A 23,870-nucleotide genomic window follows, 5' to 3' on the forward strand; every position below is an offset into this window, starting at 1 on the left:
ACAAACCAAAGTCGTCAGCCAAAGATGTAAAGTCAAAGGCAGAAAAAGCTGAACACTCTCGAGTCCACAGAGTGTAGTGTACAATATATATATATATATATATATATATATATATATATATATATATATATATTGTAGTGGGGAAGAGAGTCCGCAGCCATTGAGAGAGGAGGACGAAGTCCAGCAGCCCGGAGAGCGCGAGACAGCGACCGACGCTCTTGAGACAAGGCTGTTGCGTAGCCCTAACTGCTGTATAAATAAACCCCCTCACAATGTATATATATATATATATATATATATATATATATATATACATCGAACCGTAACTAATGTTGTACGTTAACATTTCCGTGATTTTGGGTCGTTTTATAACATTTTTATGCATTTTTTTGTTTAGTTCTGAAAATACTATTTTATGAGAAAAACATATTGCCTGCTATGAATATAGCTGAAACCTACTGAAGCTTCACTGTGCTATGTAAATGCGAATTTAGCTAGATCCTAACATATTTCCGGTGTGCTAAAACATTTCTGAGCTCCTGCACATTCAAACAATCCGCATGGCTGATTTCTTGAATCAGGAATCAATTTTAAAAATTAGATATTGCGTCCCAACGGAAGTGTTCGTTTTCAAACATTTTTTTAAAAGGTTGGTAGCATTAAATGGTATATGAATCATACATAGGATTACAAACTTCTGGTTTATTTGTTTGTAAAGATTTATTCTTCCCTTGACATAGGCCACAGATGTCTCTTTCTTGCTATATTGGGCAGCGATGATACTGGTTATTTGAGATGTTCTTCTTCTTCTGATTCCTTGCTTATGGCAGTGTTCGCATGGCATCGTCTGCAATATAAAGCAGGAAAACGTATTATTGGAATTTCGGCAGACCTTGTAAAAATTGAAATTTCATTTTCTTGAAATTTCTACCTTGTAAAAAGGACTGCTTAAGTTGCCGCTAACCTGCTGCCAATTACATAAGGCAGTGCTGTCAGCTGAGCTGTTGTTGCATAATTTTACTGAAGCTACATGGAAAGATAAGCACTCACGAGTAAAAGGTATGATAGGTGAAACAGGAATGAAAGTCGACGAAAAAAAAACAAGTCACCGGTTGGAGCCGAACATCGTGTGCGTTGCGCTACGACTTGTTCCCATGGCCACATTGTTGCGTATTTCTGTGTACAAGATATGACCCTTGGAGTGTTACCCAGCGCAATTCAAGCCCATGACTTCAAACCTAGAACATTCCTTTGAACAAAGGCGTGCCGCAGTGCACGAACTTTTTTTTACAGCGGGCAGTAGACCCCTAAACCGTCGTATGCTACCTGAAGACATCAAACCGGCTGGATTCGAGACCCTCACTATAAAATTATTAAGACGAAGGAAACCGTGGAGTCCAATTTTTGTTAGCCACAACCATTTGATGCCTACATTTAATGCAGCCAACGAAAGTATAGGTGAAAAATATTTGTAGTGTGAGTGAACTGCACCATTTAGAATACAAAAATAAGATGAATAACAATAATCAATCATTCCACCAATATTGTTTTTCATGTGCAACACTGAGGTCTGGGTGCTGGTGCACAGAAAAACAAAAACACAAGAAAGGTGAAAATGTAAAACTGCGACTGGAAGGTATTGGATAAAAAATAGAATAAAAAAACAGGCAAACAGCTTTATTGTTATTGTTATTATTATTATTAATATTATTGTGAGTTAGTAAAGGCTATTTGGTCACTCCATAACAAAAAAAAAAAGTGTCAAAGAGGACCAATACGGACTCATTGTCGTCCAGCTAACTAGAAATTTGTATCATTCAGTGTGGGGATGCTTGCACAACCCACCGAGCGCCTATCAATTCTAACTTCATTTGTAGCAAACCACATCGTTTTTGGAGTTTGAGCTATATCAAAATGTGCATCAATCCAACGAGACTTTTGGAATAGTCTCGAGTCTAGAACTTGCTTGAAATGAAAATATTCTTCATTCCCGCTTTTAACAACCAATAGCTAATAGCTAGAGTTCTGTAACAACTGATCTGTGGCCAAGCGTTTATCTTTACAGCTGCGGAAAAGACTCATGGTGCCTCAGAGGTACCACCACGTAAAATTTAGAGGTATTGTTACGGCCGCAAGGAGAACAAAACAATTTCTTCATACGACAGAGTGGTGTTCAGTTTCCGAATGTCTTCCTCCGTAAACTTTACGAAGTTCATCGTTCCAAATCTGAAAATGGAACAAAATAACATCAGGTTGCTTGAAAAACCACGGACCATTGAAATCAGCATGAGCAATGGTGTTGTAAAAATGTTTATACTCCGTTTTTTATTTATTAACAAGGGACATAATAACTGGATTATATTTTCTAGGCCACACTTCCTTGTTGGGCCAGACATTGTGGTCTATTTGTCTGTGATAAACCTAGTAATTAGGCAATGCTTTGAGCTGGTTACAATAGACCGACTCTTGCTTAAGAACTCGACATGCTTCCTTGAAGAGCAAAGTTCCAACGAATGTAAAAAAACTGCGATTGTCAGCTTCTTTGCCTTCGTCTATTATTACTTTGTTCCTAAGATTATCGTAGCTTAAAGAGATTATAAGTAATATTAAGCCTGTTTGTATAAAGGAATTCCTCCAAGATAGGAAAACTTCCACAGAAACCGGCAACTTATGGGTTTCTGGAACCACCGACGCCAGTGTCAAGATTCGAGCCAGTTGCGTATTCAGACTGTCTTACCAAGTTCATTCTCTGCCACAAATTTTATCGTTGGCAAATGAAATAAAACTGAGAGACAAAGAAGCCTGCTCACACTCGCGCCGTTCCTTGCACAGTGGTCCAATGACTCTGACTTCCTGGCGTCTGTACTATTATGGCTGCGCTGCTGACGTTACTACAAAAAGTTCCGAACGTGGAGAAAACTGCAGAGAGAATAAAAAAGAGATAACTTAACTGTATTTTAACATGATGTCACATACAGATTCTCAATTAATGCTAAATTATGAAACACAAGAGCTTACCACTTAATTTTTACAGAAAAATAGAGCTGCAGAAGCATGCAAAAGAAAGAAAGTGCGAGTACATTGCACACGTAAGATGAACTATTCCATAACTATAGATCACAGTATAACGTGAACGCAAAAGAACAAAGGCCGGATCAAAATTATGCAATAGAAAAGATAACAAAAGAATGATGCAAATCCAACACACATGTTTGAATCTATGCGACGAAAATACTTCGATAGGTGGTTAAAGAAGTGCTATACATTTGCCCATTTCATTTCTGCGGCAGTGGCGCAAAGGAAACTGAAAGGTGTATGTGCTCCCGTGAAACCTTGCGGCGCCATATTAGAAAGCATAAGCAGGCTTCTTATTTTTTCCTTTCTTATGGTTTACTTTAAATGTACCGGCCGCTTCTTTACCAATCTCCTGTTGTGGGCGAGTGCCACTGTACTGCCAGTTTCTTGGCAAATCCCCTGTTGTGGGTGTGTGACATAGTACGGATATCACATTTATAATTAGCACGTGGCGATCATCTCAAAGAGGTAGTTGGGGTTGGCACGATTTCCATCCCGTTAAGAGCTTTGGGAGACCGCCTTGGCCAGCTCCGACTTCGGGGATCAGCAAAGTTTGGTCGCGAGGGCCCGGGACGTGGCCCGAGCTCAAGGCATTCTGGAATGAGCACGCCTCTTCGAAGCTACGTTCACACAATGAAAACATTTATTCTCTCGCTCAGCCAACTACGGGTGTGTGCTATTTACTAATCAACGAGCGCACGCACTTCGCGGCTGATCACGCGTTGTGGGGAAGTGCCATATTGAAACTAGATGAGCAAAACGAGAACAAGGTGAAAGCAGGAGCCAACGTTTCGACAAGGGGACTTGTCTTTTTCAAGGCGACATATGGTCCCCTCGGCAAAAAAACAAAAACAAAAAAAAAACGTTGTTTTCTGCCTTCACTTTCTTCTCGTTTTGTTGATCGTCTTGAATTTCGATATCCTGCATTCCCCGTGTTTTTTCTATATTGAAACTAGGTGTCACGAGCCAGCGTTAAGAAAGAAGTTACGACTGGGAAGCGTGGTTTGCGAGATGCGGGTGCCCAAAAAGAAGACGTGTAGACTGAGGACACAGGCTTGAGTACTTTAACTCTGTCTTGTTCAGTTGTAGAGATGGGCAAAACGGTTCACTACAGTGAGCGCCTCGCAACGGCTCAGCTCACTGAAATGAACCAGTTCAGTTGAACGGCTCACGAGTTCACCTAAATCTGTAACCTGTTTCATGCATATTCTATGGTTATTTGGCTTTGAAAAAACAATATATTCATAATTGAATAACCGTGTTCATGGTATTTTCACTATCTAAGGCGTTGCAACCGCCGCTGAGCACAAGAACGCGGGATAGAAACCCGACCGCGGCGGCCGCATTACGATGGAGGCGAAATGAAAAACACCTGTGTGCTTGCGTTGTCGTGTACGTTAAACAACCCCAGGTGGTCAAAATTAATTCGGAGCCCTCCACTACGGCGTGCCTAATAATCAGAACTGGTTTTGGCACGTAAAACTCCAGAAAGAAGAAGAAGGTATTTTCACTATGTTTTGAGAATGTTCTTGCATATTTTAAAATCGTTAATTTTAGTTGAAATGAAACTTTCTTTTCTGATGTGGGGGATAAAAATGCCAATGATCCTGTAACAGGCAGAATGCGACGTACGCATTTCACAAAAAATAAATATATATAATACTTCATCGTCATTACAGGAGCTTTTCTGGTTTGGTGGTACCTTAAAATCAACGTTGGTCAAAAAAAGAACAAAAATTATTGTAAATTATCTTTTTACTTTATGGACTCATTCACATACGCACGCTCAGTATAATATGAATGAGCTGTAACGCGATACAACATGAATGTGGAAATCATTACTTGAAGTACAATACCAAAATCATAAGAAAGATCCACAAAACTGCCGCGCGTACTTATTGTTTTTTTTTTCTTGAGCGCACGCCTGATACTGGGGATCATGCGCCAGCACAAAAAAGAAAAAAGAGAAATGAACTTCTATTACAACGCAACAGATCATTGGCCTCGATTTATTGACATGCTAATGAGACACGCCGAGAAAATGCACAGAAGTGGATGCCATGGGCGCCATTTTCATGACTACATTAATTTGCACAAACGAAGACCAGGACGCACACTGTACGTTCACCTGTTGTCTTTAAAGACACGCAAGACCGTCTTAGAAGCGTTGTTGAACCAGCGCACGATGCACGATCGGTGAGAGTCATGAGCCATCGTTCGAACAGCAGCAGGCAACGAATGACCGGTGCCAGCCTTTGCCAATTAAGGCATCTTTACTTCTCCCTTCGGTGGCATCGTGTGCCACACAATAGGACGCACAAAAACCAAAGGCACTGCCGCGCATCGCACACAGCGAGAGAGTACGAGTAGCGCGACTCTGCCCATGTGGGCCACCACTGGTCGGTCAGAAAGCTAAACTTCGAAACCCAGCAGAAGACCCGGATTTGACGGAACAGTTCGGCACGGCTCACTGAACGAGAGAGAACCGGCTTCCTCTCTCCGAAAGAACCGCCGCTCACGTACTAAGCCACGGCTCACTCGACTCACTCGTTCTTCAAGAAGAGAGGCTCAAAAGACAGCCGAAGGCGAGGGGGAGGAGGCGACTCCTGCGAGGAAGCGCGGGAGGGCAGTTGCTTTCTCGCACCGCTAATAGGTGGCGCGGAAGTCGCACCAAGTAGAAGACCCGGCTCTGAGGGAATGGTTCGGCACGGCTCACTGAACGAGAGAACCCACTCGCTCTTTAAAAAGAGCGGCTCACAACATCTGGCTCACTCCTGAGCGACCCATCTTTATTCAGTTGTCTCTCTTGCCAACGCTGTGCACATCTTCAAGTGTCACTTCGTGACATAGCTGGCGGGTTTGCTGGGTAAGGTTCATCCGATGCCACCAACCCTTCCTGGTCGCAGCAGCACCAGCCCAATACTAGTGAACACAACTGTCATACGTACGAGCAAGCGAATTCGAAGATGGCCGCCGGAGCGTGATATCTCCGAAACAACGTTGGCCTGCCCACGGACAAGTATGAAAGGACTTTTCTGAAGAAACGTCGATGTCATCACAGACCGGTATGCAAGGCATGGACACAACGGCCACTCAGTAAATTCTTCAGAACCTACATGTACCGAAAGCGTTCCACGGAAATATCTTCGACGACGTAAAAGACTGGGTGGAGCAGTTTGAGCGTGTTGCCGAGATCAACAAGTGGAGCAATGCGGCGAAGCTGACAAACGTGTACTTCAGCTTGAAGTACGGTGTTCACACTTAGTATAAAAACTGAGAAGGGCTCACTAAATCATGGGTCGAGTTCCGCAGTTCCTTGCTGGAAACCTCCACCAATGCTGATCGCCGGGAACCAGCCGAACGGGGAATGCACTCCCTCATTCACTGACGAATGAGAGCGTGACGTCGTACGTCGAGGATATGACACACTTTTCTTGTCGGGGGGACCTGATCATGCCAGAGTAAAAGAACCTGCGCCTTTTGATGCGTGGAGTTGAACAGCGTTTTGCTTGCCTTTTTCGCAGCCCTCCAGAGAGCGTGACTGAATTCTTGACCAAAGCCACCACGACGCAGATGTTACCGCTGCGCTCAGTTTTATATGACAGGCAACTGAACGCGACTTCACCTATGGACCCACGCTCAGGTGTGTATGACAGGGAAGTGAACACTGCTTCACCGACGGACCCGATTGCTTTTGGAAATGTTGACTTCAGGACATTATCCGCTCTTTGGTGCGTGATGAGCTTCAACGGCTCTGTTGCCCGTCTCAGGCCAAGCTTGGTTCCATTTCTGCTCCCGTGAGAAATGTGAAGTTAAGCAAGTGATCTAAAGGCCTCTTAGTGATACATAAGTTATTCGCCACCTGTGTCAACACAGCTGCAGCGTGCATCGTAAGCAGACGTTTTCGGCCGATCCTTTGTCCACGCTCCGATGCCTATCGCGCCCGCCACGTCTTACGCCACATCATACGTCCAGCTCCCATCATATCTTCTTAACATATGGAAGATCGACGCTCACTCCAGAGGAAATGCGGCTTCTGCCGTAGCACGGAGAGAGGTCCCCTCTGCTATCACTGTGTTGAAGCCGGCCATGTATACCGCGAGTGCCCATGCTGTCGCCTTGGACTGCAAGGTAATTTCGCGGATTCACCGAGGCTGAGATGTGGCGAAAGGACTAGGGCGATTGAGGAATACTTCAACCAGCAGAGTATGTCACTGTTCCCGCGCGGCAGTCGAGCTCACCGTCTCCCAGGTGATCTTCCCCAGCTCGTCGAAACTCTCCAATGGCAGCGCAGGGACGGTCGACAAGCTCTCTCCAAAAAAAGTAAGAACATGACCTTCGGGGGCGAGGCCGCTGAAAATCTCCCTTCCGAAGAGTTCCCATCGACGCGAGTACGCTCTATTCAAAGCGATTCAACGACTGCAGTAGCTGTACGTGTACTCGGGGACAGACTCCCGTTAGACATACCTGTTATGCTTGACGGTCACCCCATTAGTGCGTGATTGGACGCGGGTGCCGACTGCTCAGTATTGTGCGGCAAACTAGGGACGGTACTTAAAAAAGTTAGCACGCCTTGATCTGGAATGCAAATTTGTACTGTTGGGGGGCATATCGTAGCACCAATAGGCATGTTCGCGGTCAGAATACAAATTCGTGGGTGTACGTTTCCGGCCAGCTTCCTTATACTCTGCAATTGTTCTAGGGACCACATCTTGGGCGTATACTTTTTGCGAGAGTATGGAGCTATTATAGACATCTGGGAACCCACAGTAGCCTTCTTGACAGAAAGAGTAGCGAACATCGTCGACAATTGCTGTCGTAACGCGCTGCGGGTTCACGCTGACAGTGTAACGTTACGTTACCACCACACGCAAGCGTCCTGCTAGCGGTCGTTTGTGACCACCTAGGTGACGGCGAAGCACTCGTAGAGGGCAATCTCTCTCATATGCTGACCCCTAGTGCCTGTCCAGCCCGCAGTCTCGTCTTGCTTCCAGGTGGACGTTCTGCAGTCCTCGTGGCGAATTTGAGCCAGGAACATCAGCACCTATTTTGCCTACAGCTATAGCTTTCGCTGAGCCTATAGCAGGCGTTGCTGAGTGCTTTGCGTCTACGACAATCGAAAGGTCAGCTCCGACACTCAGTAATATTGACATGAATTCACGCCTTTCGGAGCAAAAGCACAAAGTGCTGCGCAAATTGCTACTTCGGTACAAGGAGTGCTTCGCATCTTCTTAGGCACGCCAGACGCCCATCACAAGACAACGAATAATCACGTATGCCGATTTTCGTCGAACACGAAAACGGCCTTTGCGCGTTTCAGCAAAGAGTGCAACGTGAATAATGCACAAGTCAAAGCTTCACGATGACGTCATACAACCGTCCCAAAGCCCTTGGTCGTCGCCGGTGGTCCTCGTGAAAAAGAAAGACGGAGCGCTTCGATTCTGCGTTGCCTATAGAAAGTTCAATAAAATCACAAAGAGAGACGTTTATCCGGTGAATAATAAGTGAAGCTTTTCTTTGCCTACCTGATAGGGGTTTCGCGTGACTATGCTGCCGTAGATTTCTTGCCTCGGCAGGACTGACAGTAGTGGCAAGAAGAGCCCCTCGTTGCGCCTAATCGAGCTAAATATTGTTACTGACACGTGTCCTTGCTTATATTTTTTAAGGTTAATACTGTTCACTGGCTAACGAATGTTGACCGATATTGTTCCGTGCAGGACATACCTACATGTAACAGAACATTATCGATCGTATGATTCTACCCATTGTCTGTTGTCTAATCAGATTGTATGCGTCACACGAATTGCATAGCAATTTCTGGAAGGCACACGGACACGAGCAAATACACTGCAACTTTCGACGAGTCGTCTATAACGGCCGGCGTGCTTGACCTGCAGATCAGATTACGACGATCTCCGCCTGTACTCGCCGCAAATTGTGTTTGAGTGCTAGTAGTTTTGTGAGCACAAGTTCGCGCAATAAAGAGTAAGTTTTGTGACTAGTTGTGCCACGGTCTTATTCTTCAACGCCACTACTACGTACTTGGCGGTTCTTAGAATCCCGTTGAAGTCCTTATATGGAGTAAGTTTTGTCGAGTTAGAAATTCTATTCGTATAAATTCGGTTAACGCAATAAAATTCTCCTAAAGCTATAGTCTAAAGCGAAATTTACTTCGCCTACCTCCTAGTGTTTCGCATGGGTCCGCTGTCGTAGATTTCTCGCCTGATAGGTACACCAGCCATTCTGCAGTGTCAATGAGCGCACCTGGTTTACGCCTAATGGATACATATTCGAGGACATTAAATCTGTACCTCTAAATTTATTGTTATTATAAAGTGTACTTAATTGTAGGCTGATTGGTTTTTATATAGCACAGAGACATCTTGAAACACCAGAATTACGCTTAATATTCAACGGCGTTTAAATTGCCCTGATCTCTTATTTGCTACTCTATTCCTGGACAATTTTCACGTGTCACCCTGTGCTGCAGCCCATGAATCACTGAATTTAGCCTGTCAGTAGTGTTTATGAGCGCACCTCTATTCTGCCTGACAACAAATTGCGACATAAAACATGTACAGGTGATTTCGTCTCATTGGTCTATTTAAATTAGACGACCTGTTAAATGGTGTCTTATATTGACCGACTTCTTTGGTCTCCATAACTTTCATCTGTGTATACAGCCTAATCTCTTCTTTGGCAATCGGTTATGTAGCAATGGGTATGGGCTCATTTGTTGCATATGTCCTAATAAAGGTTACGTACTAGTGTTAGACAATGATTATAGAATTGTTAATTATATTGATAGATCCGCCAGGCTTCTCTGTGCTAACAGCCTTCATTATTATTATTCCTCTCACAGACTTCGTACATCGTCTTCATTCTCTTAATATAGTTGCATCAATCTCTCTGCACAACATATGCGCCTGATTTGGTGTTTCAATTTCAGCATAGCTTTGCAAGGTGGAGTGCGGAAACAAAAATGCATCGGCTTGTACCTTAAGAAAGATGAAAATAACGAAACGCTACACCTCACATTTAGTTGTAGTGATTAATATCTTCACGTCAATTGTCTTCAAATAATTTCCCAACATATACATTCGGTCTGCATATTTTTTCTTTACTTCACCTCATTAGCTTGTGCTCATTAACAAGGAGTGCTAATGATAATACTTATACATATATTAAATTGTGTTAAACACCTGTATCACCTTTTAGGTCTGCAATCTTTTTAGTATGAATATGTTCTGAGTAGTTGTAAATTGGTGTTTACATTTTCCGAGAGAATTTTGTTTTCTTAGAGTTCGACTGCTGGCGCTGTAGATAAGAGGCGAAAACAAGTAGCAGTGGCACGCCCAGATCTTCCACAAATGCCCCGTTTTCATTGCCGTAATTTATTGCACCGCAGGTGGACATTCTTTTTCCTCCTGAAATTTGACAGATTTAAAGGGGAAGTTACTTTAAGAAATTTTTCTGGGTCACAATATAAGAAATATTCCCCAAGACGGGCCCGCCAAGGAATTGCAGTTATTTCGCTTGAAGTAGGCTTCTGTTGTGTTGCACTCTGCACTTAGTGGCAGTTGAGCTAACAGTTCTGCTGCAGAAAATATTTCTTGAGAGTTGTTTTCTGATTTTGTGCAGTTTGGTAAATTTCAGGAAAGTGGCAGAAATATTTGGGCTCTTTTGCCCAGATATCGTGTTACAGCAACACGATATCTGGGCAAAAGAAAACGCCGTCAACAAAAATGGGAGCAATAACCGCTTTTTCAATTAAAATATTCGAACAAACAAATTGGATAAATTAGCAATAAAAGAATTGGATAAATTAGCAATAGTAAGAATAAAGAGCTGGGGGAAGAAATTGGGAACAAAAAAAAAACTAACTACTCCTTGCTATCAGTCGAACACACAACCTGGACAGAAGGCACGCGAAGCTTTACTAGTCTATTGCAATGGCTGTCGAGTCTTCCACTTTCTGGGGTGCTTGCGTAAACGTTCACACATGCAGAGTTAATGCAACGATCAGCATGGTGGCGGATATGGAACATTAGTTTTAACCGTAAGCGTCAAATGTACGTACTATTGGGAAGAAGCAACTAGCATAATCGATCGTATACTACCCCAATGCCTTAATTCCTCCATGCAGATGCAGGTAACATATTATTAGGCAATGTCTGAACAAATGTTCTTTATAGACAATGCTGCAATGTGCCTACTACTGCAGTGTTCTCTGTATTGTTAGCAAGAGAATTGAATAAACTTCCATCGTAGTCGGCCAAAACAAAATTTCACTTTTAGGCTCATACCTGAAAATAAGCCTGGAACGGCTGCACCAAAATAACTCTTGTCAATTGGCGTCTTCCTGCAAAGAGAAGAATGCAACTTGACATTATATAGTCAAAGCCATTTTAGGATCTCACTGAACCAGTACCAATGTACCAATGTGAACTTTTGTTTGCACAGAGAACATTGTAATGAACACATGTAGAGCGCCTCAAAATGGAATGTTTACATCTACTTGCAAATCAAGGTGATAAGCGCCTGCATACAGAACACACGGGGGAGTGTGATCCTGAAAACAACAGCAGATGCAAGAAATTTTGGTGGGTAGAAACTTGTAGGAGTTGAAGGGGGCGTGAAGGCACGGCTAGCGAGGACACCCTTTTATCGCTTTGGAGCACTGACTTCATTTGACAGGGGAAAAGCCCGAGGTAATGATTATACATTATTGTCGCTTAAAAATTTGTCAGCGTTCTTTCTTCCATGACTTCGGTGCTAACTGTGTGTTTAGCTTGTCAAGTTTGAGAATCAAATCATTACAAATACGGGCAGAACGCTGCTAGTTTACTATGGAAGTTATTTCAGTTAGCAATAAAGGAATATCGTTACACACCATTCTTCCACCGCTGAAATGCGTTTGCCTTAGTCATGCATTACAGCCGGGCTCCTCCCTCCTGCTCCCCTCTGGACACGCCGTGTTATCTAACAGCGCGTGCGCGAACTGCCCCGTATTCTTTCGCGTCGCCGCCGAGATTGTACTGGTGGCAGGCCGGGGCGAGCTATCACTGACAATTATTCCATCGCGACCCCAGCTGACATTAGTGGCACTACGATAAAGTGTATGGCAGATGTGCTTCTGGAGCTCGTGCGGCGCGATTAAGAGTAGTGAACTTAAAGGATTTTATTTATAAAAGAGTGGCGTAAAGAAACTGGGTAGATCGACGAAAAGTGGTTGAAGTAGGCTACGAATGCTACATTTTGCATGGCAGCACGAAACAATTGAATGCGAGACAGAAACCGAAACTTGTGTTCCTGTTTCACTGTCAAACGTTTCGTGCGTTAATACAAGATATTAGAACACCAACTGCGAAAGTATGTTCCGTTGCTAAGAATAGTAGTTGCGCTAAAATTATGAAGGTCCTACGCACTCTAGTACATGACAGTAATCGAATCATTTTGCAGGTATCTGGCTACCAAGCGTCATTGGTTCCTGAAACTGTTAGAAAACAGCGCTACTTAAGCAGCACATCCCACGAGTTGGAGCAATGCTTCGGAAAGAGGAGACGCTTGTATCCATTTTACCGGTGGGTTTCCGGCTGTGCAGGAACTGAAATAGGCGCACACCAAATTACCTCAAGCGCCTGTCTTTGTAAACTTCCCTTAAATGATCGTTTCCTTTGCTTGGTATAGGAGCGCAACAGCTCGAATTCCCATGCCAATCCCGTGCGGTCGTGTTTTCTTTTTGCACATTTTATGTTGTTTTGTTTGAGAGTCGTTGGTTATCATCTAAGTATTTCTTATATACGGGCAGCGCGATAAAAGAAGATGCACTTCACATATTCTCGTTGGAGTTACGCCTGAACACACAGTGAACTTTTTCTGCGTCCTATTGTGCATTATAAACGAGGAAAGTTGAGTGGTAATTTCTCGTTCATCCGATTTGTATGCATCAGGAAAACTCGCGTGATTCGGTACTTCACTAACCTCGGGTTTTTGCTTGATGCGCGCATTCAAAATTTCAGAAGAAATCATTTCATATAGATCAACGGTGGGAATTTCGCCAAAAAGTAAAATATCTCACTGTTCGAAACGAGTGGTGCATGAAGAAGTGCGATGCAGTGAGTTAATGTTGATGTGCAACAGTGCACAGCAGGCTGATCTAAAAATAAAGCCCATACTTACGTTGTATAGAGATAAACAATACTGTCGTTTGTTAAACCGCTAGATACTGAGTAGTTCTGTAGCTTCCTTAGTGTAGAATTGCCGTTCAGTACTGTCGGTTTGGTTTGTACAACCTCCAGATCCTTGTTCTGTAAAATAGTAGAACCATTTCTTGTACCTTTTAGTACACAGTACATATGTCTGGAAAATATGTAGTTTTTGTTGTGTGACGGCATCATTGAATAATGCAGAATTTCATGTCAAGTTTGATGTCTGTGCGACCACCAGGGAATATTTTAACATACGCATCCCATAGACACAAATATTTTTCTTGTTTTTCTTTGGTGGTGACGCGCCTTGTCCAACGATATTCAGTTGCAATAATCTTTCTTCAGCTGAAACAATGTCATGGCTGCAGAATTTCTTGACTCCTCACAGCCCTTTGTAACGCTCTCTGCTCACCCATATCACTGAAAGCAAAGTTGTTAAATGTTCAAGTTGTGAAAGCAGCAACAACCATTTTCACGCAATATTCACAGGCAATAGAAGGATGTCTTAAACCGTGATAATATTGCGCGAAGTGTGAACTGCTGACAAGCACTAAATGAAGATATTTCAACTGCCTAACGGAAGATGTTTACATTTCTTAACCGCTATTTCAGTGTTGTGTCTGTTTTCAAATCCTACGCAGTTTTCGGATCTCTTGTTTTCTATCCACGAGAGCTGCTATTTTGCTTTTTGATAAAGGAGACAGTTGCGCTCTATGAAGGTTGCTTCACTATCATTTCTTGGTGTAGTTTATGCGGATTTACTATATGTTGGCAAAGCAAAAATTAGTTTCCTATTCCGGTCTGTGTGGAACGGTTAGTGTAACGCCGACGTGTGCCTTTTGGGCACATTAGAAGCACATAAGTTATAGATGTTTTAAGGGAACAAAGATGTGGTGGGTTCTCCATCGCTATTGCAAGGCGCCACGACTAGGTGCACACTAGTTGTTTACAGTAGCAAAGTGCAAAAGTGTCCGCCCGACATTCCCAAGCAAATAAAATGCATTTCTTCAAGCAGGTTCCTTAAATCTCGCTTCAGCAGTCTACAAACTGAAAATTTGCAGCCAGAGGATGGGAATTTTCATTAAATGGCTTGAAACGGAAAAAATAAGATCTGAGGGGTGCAATGCAGTCCATAGAGGCTTTGCTTGAAATGTTAAGGGTTAATGGTTAAGCATTAAAGCCATTCTGGATGAGTACCTTACTAAAGCAGTCATAACTAAGCAGTCCACCTTTAGAAGGAGCAGCATGTGGCAGAATGTTTTCAGCTATTCTAGCCCATATTTCTGTCACAACTTTGTCTGCCAAGATTGAGGTAGCGTGCTTGGCTCTGGCTCCAAAATGTGGCAGTACAGAAAGGCAGGCGTGCAGAAGCGGACACAAGTAGGAACAAAGAAAGACAAATAAATAAATAAATAAATAAATAAATAAATAAATAAATAAATAAATAAATAAATAAATAAATAAATAAATAAATAAATAAACAAATAAAGATAGGTGTGTGTGTGTAACACAGCGGAAGCTCCGGTTCCTTTGTATGAATATTAGGCGCAATCATTGATGTGCAACTGTATCGGTGGACAATATATAATTGTTGCATTGTCCGGGGTCTCGTGGAATTTAATTTTTAACGCTTAGTTTGCTTGAAGGCAAATATATTGTTCTTAACGTTATAGATATGTTTTTAGATACATTACTGTATTAATAGGCCACTAAATAGGGACTTACGACTCACCATACTGACGTTTTCAACTTTTATAGATATCATTATCGAGTTATTTCGGAAGTGTTCTTCAACCTACAAGAAAAAAAATATACAAGATTTTGTTTATTATTGTGGAGGTCGTAGGACACTCGTAACGTTGTTCCAGAATCACATGAAACAGTTAACACATGTATCATATTTTGTAGCGTTGAATATATGAACCGGTACTTTCAATTACAAAACATTTCTTGGAGCCCAGCCCAACAAAGGATACCAACGCACAACGTCCGAAACCACAGCTTCAACGTTCGTAAATTGTTAAGTATTGTGCCTAGGTCTCTTCATTCATCTAAGTGGTTTCTACGGCTCTCACATTCATCTAAAGGTAGCGTTTCTGAAGCAATTGCGGCGTGAAAAGCGGCAATCCATGTTCAAAGAATGAATGCATATTTGAAATATAGGCAGGAAGCCCAGGAGAGAAAGTGCAGTTGAGATTGGAGCCAACGACAACGTGTGCGATCAGCTAGCCTTCTAGAAGAGGGTGGTCGTGTTTGAAAGACGGTGAGCGAGCAAGATATCTAACAAGTTTACACGCATACACTCTCTAACAATTTGATAAAGATTATTACAATTTTATCAGTAAGCAGCACTTTTACCAGCCGTACAAACAAGAGCAGGGTGATCTTGGGAGTTTTGTTTATATTTCTACAAATCAAAGGGTAGCATCAATAATCTTACATTTGCAGGAGTAAGATGCACTTAAGCACCCGTCGTCAACTTACGCATGCTCTAAATGACACCTCCCATGACAATCACAGTTTGTTGCACTACACTTCGTTTGTATAGTGCACAGTTTAAGCAAAAATGATATTTTGGCATCAATATAATTAGTTTCCAAAACATTACACCTATTTTCTTTTTTTATTGCGATAGCAATTATATGGACACTCAAAAGAAGATTTCTTCCGTCGCCGTCGCCGTCGCCGTGAGGTTCCGCATGACGTCAATGGAGATGAAATCGTCGCCGCGCGCCGAACGCTGTATGTGCGAGTGAAAGGGCGCAAGGGGCGCGCGCTTTCACGGGGAGTGAACGCACGGCGGAGAACAAACGCGCGTTCTGCACCGTGTTCGCTTAAGGGCTGCAGAAGTAGGCGTCTCTTTCCTCCTTTACAATCACCACGTATGTAGAGCAAACGCGCCTTCTTCCGACGCGCGAGAGGCCGTGGGAGAGGGGGGGAGGGGAGGGAAGGGAGGCGACGTTTAGCTGCGGCACCAAGTGCCTATTTATATCAGAGGCTCCAGCAACAGTCACCAACGCCGCACGCATTTTGAGCGAACGCGGGCAAAACGCCGACGGCGTCGACAACAGTTCTGCGTGTTGCCGGTGCTGCTGCATGTCCAAGTTTATACAGCTGATAAAGCTAATATCATTACTCCGTATAGCTCTCTACAAATTTGCTATCGCAATTGATGCTTCGCCTTTCAGGTGAAACTGCGACAACTTTTTAACTTCACTACACTGCAAGCCAGAAATTGGCATATGATTGAAGGGTTACATAACACAAGATGACAAGTGGTTCAAACGGACAAATCAACAGGACCAAACGAAATGTCCCCCCCCCCCTTCCCGTTAGCATCATATGAAAACACAGGTTAATAAATGTGGCATTCCGTTGCAGATAAAAGTAGTTATCTAGAAAAGATCGAGTAATAAAGAGTTCACCTCTTCAACTGATCGCAGAAAAAAAACTGTCCCTTCTTGCAAATATTCGAGGTAATGAGTGGCTGTAGCTTTGACGAGTCCGTCGATTCCTATATGAGGTTACAGATATTAAGGGGCTAATAAATTATTTTACATAGAATAATATGAAGAAATGTTAGAAGAATAAGTTTACGTCGAACATCGTGCATCCGGATATTATTCGTTTGCATTAAATGAGATAGTGAGTCCTCTCTTCCGTAACTACCAAAGATATATCTAACCTCGTAAGTCAATATATATCATAGTAGGCGGGACCCACGCAATAGAAGTGTATTCAAGCTTTCTTCTTTGGTATGCGCTAAAAGTGAGAAGATTCACATTTCCGGTGCTCTTTTCAGTTTTATATTTAAATAACATATTATGCGAAGCGCGATTGCACAAATGTCAAATACGTGGGAATACCAGTGAAGGTATTGGCCATAATCGCGCCAAGGTATTGGTAATTTCCTATGTCAGAAATAGAGTTACCTGGTACTTGAAAGGATTAACAATCGGGAGGTTTCTTCCGTGCTATACGCATAAGCAGTTTTTTTATTGTTAAGGGACATGTCCTAACGCTGCCGCCACTCATGAATAGTGGAAACTGCACTGTACACTGAGCAATGGTCGCTTTGTGATGAGATTCGTTGGAATCAAGTGCAGCCGTCCGCTAATAATTTCATTGCCACATCATCAGGAACTACAGACACTAAGTCATCTACATACATTAAGAATAATAAAGACCCAAACTACTTTCCTTGAGGGAAAACCGAGGAAACGTTCAGTGCCTCAGATGATGAAGAACAAATTTGTACATACTGCATCCTGTTCACAAGGTACGCTACAATCAACCAAATAATAACAGGGAGGCTTATGGCATTCTAACTTGACGAGCAGCTTTCCGTCAGGTACATTGTCGAACGCTAGGCTAAACTCGAAGATCAATACAATGACTGGCCTCCACCCAAGTTAAGGACAGAAGGAAACTCGTGTGCGCATGTTACAAGTTGCGTTATGGTCGACATCCCCCTTCGAAAGACGTGTTGGTACGGCGATAGGAGATTATGTTCGGAAAGGATTGTGTGTTTGAATAAGTTTCAACAGCTTCACGTGAGCGAAACAGTGCGATAGTTACGAACTGATTATCCGTCACCTTCTTAATACGAACTGATAATCTGTCACAAGAAACACGCAATGTGCATGTATCAATATGTTTGCACAACACGAGCCTTCTTCCAATCACGTGGTAGTTCTGCACTTCACAACTACAGGAAAAAGTATTGGTTAGAAACACAGAGATTTGTTCCGCATAACGTTTAGAAAAGCTTAGGAAACCCGACGTGGCGGGCAGATTTCTTGACGTCAAGATTTAGAAGCATTCTTAAAATGTTGGCCTGGGTGATTAAGAGATCGTCATAAAATCGATCATGAGATGGGTATTTGCTAGCCCTTATCTGATTTCGAAAAGACACTTTGGAAGTACTAGTCAAAATGTAGCGCATTTAAGTTGACCTGTTTCTTCTTGGCTAATTTTACTCTTACTCTCTGTAGATTGGGATAAATCTTAGACCTCACTGACCTATGGCCACTGCCCTTTACCCTACGTAACACATCTACATCCTGCTCTATGCTGGGATCACAGAGAGTATGAAATCTATTAATTTTTTTCTCCATTAGGGCTTTTCCAGGTCTACTTCCTGTTACTGCGCTTCCTGAAGAAGGTATTCATTCTTGGGAGTCTATTTCTTTCCGCGAATTCTACCAATATCTCTTCTCTAGTGTTCGTAGGATCGATGGCGTAGTTGCAACTTTCTTGTTTGCCAGCCTGACTGTTCCCCCCTTTTGGATTGAAGTCGCCCACTATTACAGTAGACTGAGTTTGCACCTTTCTTATTAGCAATTCAACATCTTCATAAAACTGTTTCATTTCTTCATCATCATGGTTGGAGGTTGTAATGTGGGCTTTTGCTACCTCTAATCTCCTATTTTACTTTATTACGCGGAATTCTACACTCTCAATGGCGCTGTAGAATTATTAATGTTTCCCGCTTTGTGAACATAAATTAGAAATGCTACCCGGTATTCTCTCTTATCTGAAGGACTTGTATAGCAGAGGACGTGGCTGTTAGTCAGCACTGTATAAGCCTCATCAGTTTTAAATCCAGCAGGCCTGCTGGACGCCTGGAGCACATTCTGAGGATTGTCCCTATTAGGTTAATTTATGATCATTATGTGCGTCCTGAGGATGTCCAAGATCTACAAACAAATGTCTCACAAACGTCCTTTGCGTGATTTCTAACATAAGGTGTCCCAGAAGCGCCCTACATCCTGACAAAAAGGTCCTTAGGACGTTCTCGGGATGATGCATTAAGAAATATTCATATTTATAATCCCTAGGGCGTCCCAATATTCCATAAGGACGTCCGTGGGACGTTTCTAGCGACGTCAATTCGCCTGCGTGGGACGATCCTGTGGACATCCAGAGATGATCCAGAGCATTTCTACGTATGTTCCAGGAACGTTCGAATGTCCCACTACGGACATCTGGTCGACATCTGTTGGACGTTGGTGGTCCACTAGGTTGTAACCTCAGTAAGGCCAATGACCTCCCAGGCAATTCCTGATAATTCCTCAAAGGAGCCCTGCTAACCTACCCTTTCCAGATAGGGTTCGCGTGTTAAACGTTGCAGGCTGAGTTTGCAGTGACGGCGTGTCAGGTTCCAGAGATTCTCAGCACCCTCTGTCGCGTCGCACAGACCACCGCCTTGGTCAGGTGCTCTGTAGCTGCTGACAACTGAGGGCCATGGGCTAATTGCAAGTCATATGGGAGGTCGTGGCCGGATACTGCACCAGGGTGGTCAATTTCTGTTCTGGTGAGGGAGTGTCTTTATTAAAGATTAGTGGACCTTCCTAATTTGGTTGCACCTGGACTAGTATAGCCCCACTAGCTTATTAAGGTGGCTGGCTGGGCTAGTTCGTCATTCATACTGGCAATAGCTAGCTATTACCGAGCCCACTAGTATGTTTTTGTCGGTGTCAGGTGCCACTCCTTGCCTGCAAATGTAGTGATCTGGAAGAGGATTCGACCTTACGACCTTCAGATTACAAGCCGGGTGTTCATACCTCTGCTCCACGCCACCACCCACCGCTTTAGTGACATATATATAAGTGTGCTTTTCTTAATAGTAATTCCAGTTGGTAGTGCAGCACTGGTCCGGTGTGCAAGTGATCTTTGTCATTCTTTTGAGCTGTTTAATCTTGCAGAAAAAATTAAGCATGTTGCTTAAAATAACTGATTACTGTCAATAGTACTGGCAAATATATATCGTAATTGGAGATGACCGCTTTTCCTAGAATTGCCGCACTGCTTTATTACATATTGTATGATAGTTTTGCGGCTAATTGTGTTGAAATGCACAAGGCTATGAACAATCGACAAGCTACAAATCTGGCTTTAATGTTTTGATGGACGCCACCTTAAAGGCATATGCGAATTTCAAGAAAGATTTGGTTTCAGTGGTATCAAGTCCAAAGACCTGTAATAAGTTTTAGCACACCAAGAGAAATATTATAGATTTTAGCTTGTGATGGGCCTTGCATAATTCAATTTGCGCACAATTATGAAGTACAAAGTTAAAACATATAAGACTCTGTTTGGAGCTTACTGAAATCAAGAAATGAGCAAAAACGCGAAGCATAGCGAGGTCGGAAATAAAGTGCAATCATTTGACCAAATTAAATAGCTCCTTTGTCAGATGAGTTGAAATTTTTTATTTAGCAATAAGGTACTTATCATTACATTTTGGGGGGCCAGTCCATGCAAAATACCACAGATTTGCCGAATTGTTAAATCTACTGTTAATTTTGGGTGGCTTTGTGATGCAAGCTCAATGTATAGTCCAGGCAGAAGTGTCGGATTTTTGTACAAAATGATAGTTAAACCACCGGGATTTATATTTACAGTTCAATATTGGACGAGATATGAATTGTTAAATTTGCATTTCTTTCTTTTACTAATTTTACGGTGTCAGCAACTGTAGAATACTAGTGACTGCCACCGTTTACAAAGCACAGCATATTTTTCATCTACACTTAGAGAGTTTTTCACAGTAGGGGAAAGTGCTTGTTTTTTCTAGAAAGTGAACAAGAATATTTTATTTCATTTGTTACATTTGGTGTATATAATAAATGTTTCTTTCCGCCGGTGCACGCGTCTCATGTAATTTTCATTTGAGCACGCAGCAACTGCTCTCAAAGGCACAATCTGTCCTCGGAGGCGTTGCCGATTACATGGATTTTCGCAAGGATGACAGCATCACAGCAAGAGGTTTGCAAATAGGGGCTCGTTGATTAGTGAAAGGAAAAGATGACGATGCAGTTTAGTCGCACCTAGATCACATGTGCACGTGACTTGGTCAAATCAACGATGGCCCTGTGCCACGCAGCGAAATGCTTGGCGGCGTGAAGCGCGCCGTCACAGCGACCGACGGAACACAGGAAAACGAAGTGTCAGGCGCCGGCGACCGTTTTAAACTGCGGTATTCATGCTATCGAAACGCCTTCTGCTCTGGACGGCGATGGTCGAGCGGCAGCTCGCCGGACGGATGCGTTCGCTCGTGTCGTCATCGCTGGGGTCCGACATATCGCGTTGTGGTCTTCCGTGTGCTCCTGATTAGAAGCATGACCGGCGGCGCAAGCGTTTTGCGACGTTCTTGCTGCCCGTAAAGTAGAACGCCTTGAGTTCTATAAATACACTCTCGAATTTATACTAAAAATGGCCTAAAGGCCACCTTATTTCACACACATGCTCCCATATCGGGATCATAAAACTCCCATTGTGCCAGGCAATCTTTCCCACTCAAATGGGGACAAACTGGTCATATTGTTGCACAAAAAAGTATATTTACAAGTATTTACAGGCGAGTAGCACAGGCGTAGCACGAAATAGCCAATATGGCGAGGAGCAACCTCTACTTCCTCTGCTTCGGTGCCGGTCTTCTTCTTTTGTCTCGCGGCATTACCCCCTGGGCGAAAACACGCGCATCATCCGGGCAGGTCAGAGTGCAGCATCAGCGGACGGGTGATACGGCTTTAGCGGGCAACATGAACTACGTCAGTCTTGACCGGCGCAATATTACGGTACTCCCGTTGTATGAGCAAGAAATGCCCACCTACATGAGAGTTTTATTGTACGCCCATTCAACGGGGGCAAACCCATGTACAGGTGGGAATGCGCTAGCGGACAACCGAAAAACGCCCGTCTGGGTTTTTCTGATTTTAGTGTTTACCTGGGACTAATCAAGCTGCCTAAGAATTATTTTGCCTTGGAAGCGCTTAATTTGTGTCTATCCGCTGCAATCCCTTAATTTGTGTCTATCCGCTGCAATCATAAAGGGTGAAATGAAATTTATTTCGTTGAACCTAAAGTAAAAAGATGTGTATTTCTAAAGTTGCAGTATTGAGAGTCTGGGCGCTTGTTAAGAGAGGCGGTGTGCGGCGGCTGTTGCTCTGTCTGAAATGCCTCGTGACGTCGCGCTGGCTATTATTAAAGACATTTATACACACAAGAAGATGGGAAGCATAGCGTGTTGTTGCAGTGATCAGTTAACAGAAAGCTTTGGGCTAGGCATTCAGCTGGGACATATTCACACTATCACCATCGCCTATTTTTACCGTTCTAGCATGACATGTTTAGAGCGTAATATTTATCGAAGAATTTTGTGCAGCATCGTATGTTTTCTTCAATGTTCTTACCTTAGTGAGCAAAACTGTGAAGTATTTTGTTACGTTCGTCTCAGGCGCTTGTTTTGTATAATTATTTGTGTCATAAATTATGTATGCCTTTAATTTGACACCTTGACCAATATCTTTCTCACCAGTACCTGAATTGAATAAATATATGCACAATAATAATGTTATAATCCACACACATATTCTACCGTAAAATTTTTGTCACAGCTACTCCTTGTTTACAGTTATTTGTACTGTTTTAGCCACGCCACTATGAAAGCGTTGCTAAAATAAGGGTGCGCTGCCTTGCATTGTATTCCTTTTGCAAGAATTAGTATAAAGCTTACAATGCACTGGCTAACTTTCGGTAACGTCGTTTTTACAGGTCTACACAACACTACAGCATTAGGAACCATTTTGTTTCATATTTCAGATCTGAACAAGTCTGATTTAGCGTCTAGATAAATAACTGACCGGCAAGATGTCTTAAGAAAAATGCTTGACAGATACATATATTCTGTACTTTGGCTACTGCATGAGTGAATCCTTAGATTTATTGTGCACTTAGCCACTTCTGCAATCTTTTTCCCATCTCAAATATATCGAGGGGAAAAAATACACTTCTCATTGCTGTTTTAACCAGAGGCTCACAAGTGACTGTCCGTGCTCGACTTCTTGGCGTAAGCCAGAGAGAATGGCCTTGTACACTGGCTCTAGCCCTTTGACTACGGCCGAGTTTAAGTGGCACAGCTTATTTCCTTTGCGCCAACCCCTTCCCCACAACAGACTAAGTGCATATTCCTAACACAATACACATAAATCTAACCATTAAAAGCGAAGCCTTTTTCTTCGAACCATGCCGGTTTTTTGTGTCTCGCTGTCTGCATTCAACGAGTAAAGAGAGCCTTGACGCGTGCGTTCTCCCCTATCGTGGGAAAAGCAGCAGCGCATTGAGGTACCCTAGACCAAGCTACTTACCCCATAAGGAGCAGACAACTAGCGCCATCTGCAGTTAAGGAAGGGAAGTAGCTAAGCTCAGCGTCAAGTGCATGTCAACATAGAGCTACTATACATTAATACCTCTAGACGAAAAGCTGGCAGAAAAAAGTGGAGCCGCCATGGCACCGCGGCGTAATCGTGCTGCGGCCAAAATTTACACCAGCCGCAAAGTAAAATAGACTTGGTTACTGCAATATAGAGCTGTGCTTGTCTGGTTGAGCTCTGCGCCACCACGTGGCTGAGCACTGTGCAGGCTGTTCACCTTTGCGCCTCCGCTCATCCAGTGAAACGCCCAGTCCACTTGCTTTTACCCGAAAACCGCAGGCGCTAAAACTCCCTACTATTTAGTCAAGCTGTGCTCCGGTGCTTTGATTTCGACATTGTGTTGCCATCGCGCTCCTCACTAGCCTGC

At 43.1% G+C, this 23,870-nt stretch overlaps 1 protein-coding gene across 1 annotated transcript; it reads right to left on the bottom strand.

The window, feature by feature from the left end:
- Window positions 1-725: 725 nt before the first annotated feature.
- LOC119464868 (uncharacterized) lies at window positions 726-22,598 on the bottom strand. The gene is made up of 7 exons (XM_049656055.1): window positions 22,484-22,598; window positions 15,019-15,081; window positions 13,258-13,385; window positions 11,382-11,437; window positions 2,811-2,919; window positions 2,161-2,226; window positions 726-847 (listed from the first exon to the last, which is right to left on the bottom strand). The coding sequence occupies exons 2-7, from the start codon at window positions 15,049-15,051 to the stop codon at window positions 787-789; spliced, it is 453 nt and encodes a 150-aa protein (XP_049512012.1). The 5' UTR covers window positions 15,052-15,081; window positions 22,484-22,598; the 3' UTR covers window positions 726-786.
- Window positions 22,599-23,870: the final 1,272 nt, after the last annotated feature.

This window comes from Dermacentor silvarum, chromosome 9, assembly GCF_013339745.2.
Source record: "Dermacentor silvarum isolate Dsil-2018 chromosome 9, BIME_Dsil_1.4, whole genome shotgun sequence".
In the NCBI taxonomy this organism is placed as follows: domain Eukaryota; kingdom Metazoa; phylum Arthropoda; class Arachnida; order Ixodida; family Ixodidae; genus Dermacentor; species Dermacentor silvarum.

Coding starts and splice junctions, on each gene's coding strand:
- LOC119464868 (XM_049656055.1), bottom strand. CDS start 15,051: ATGATATCTATAAAAGTTGAAAACGTCAGTATG. Junction 11,438..13,257: donor ATTGTTTATCTCTATACAAC/GTAAGTATGGGC, acceptor TTCTCTTTGCAG/GAAGACGCCAATTGACAAGA. Junction 2,227..2,810: donor GTGCAAGGAACGGCGCGAGT/GTGAGCAGGCTT, acceptor TTCCATTTTCAG/ATTTGGAACGATGAACTTCG.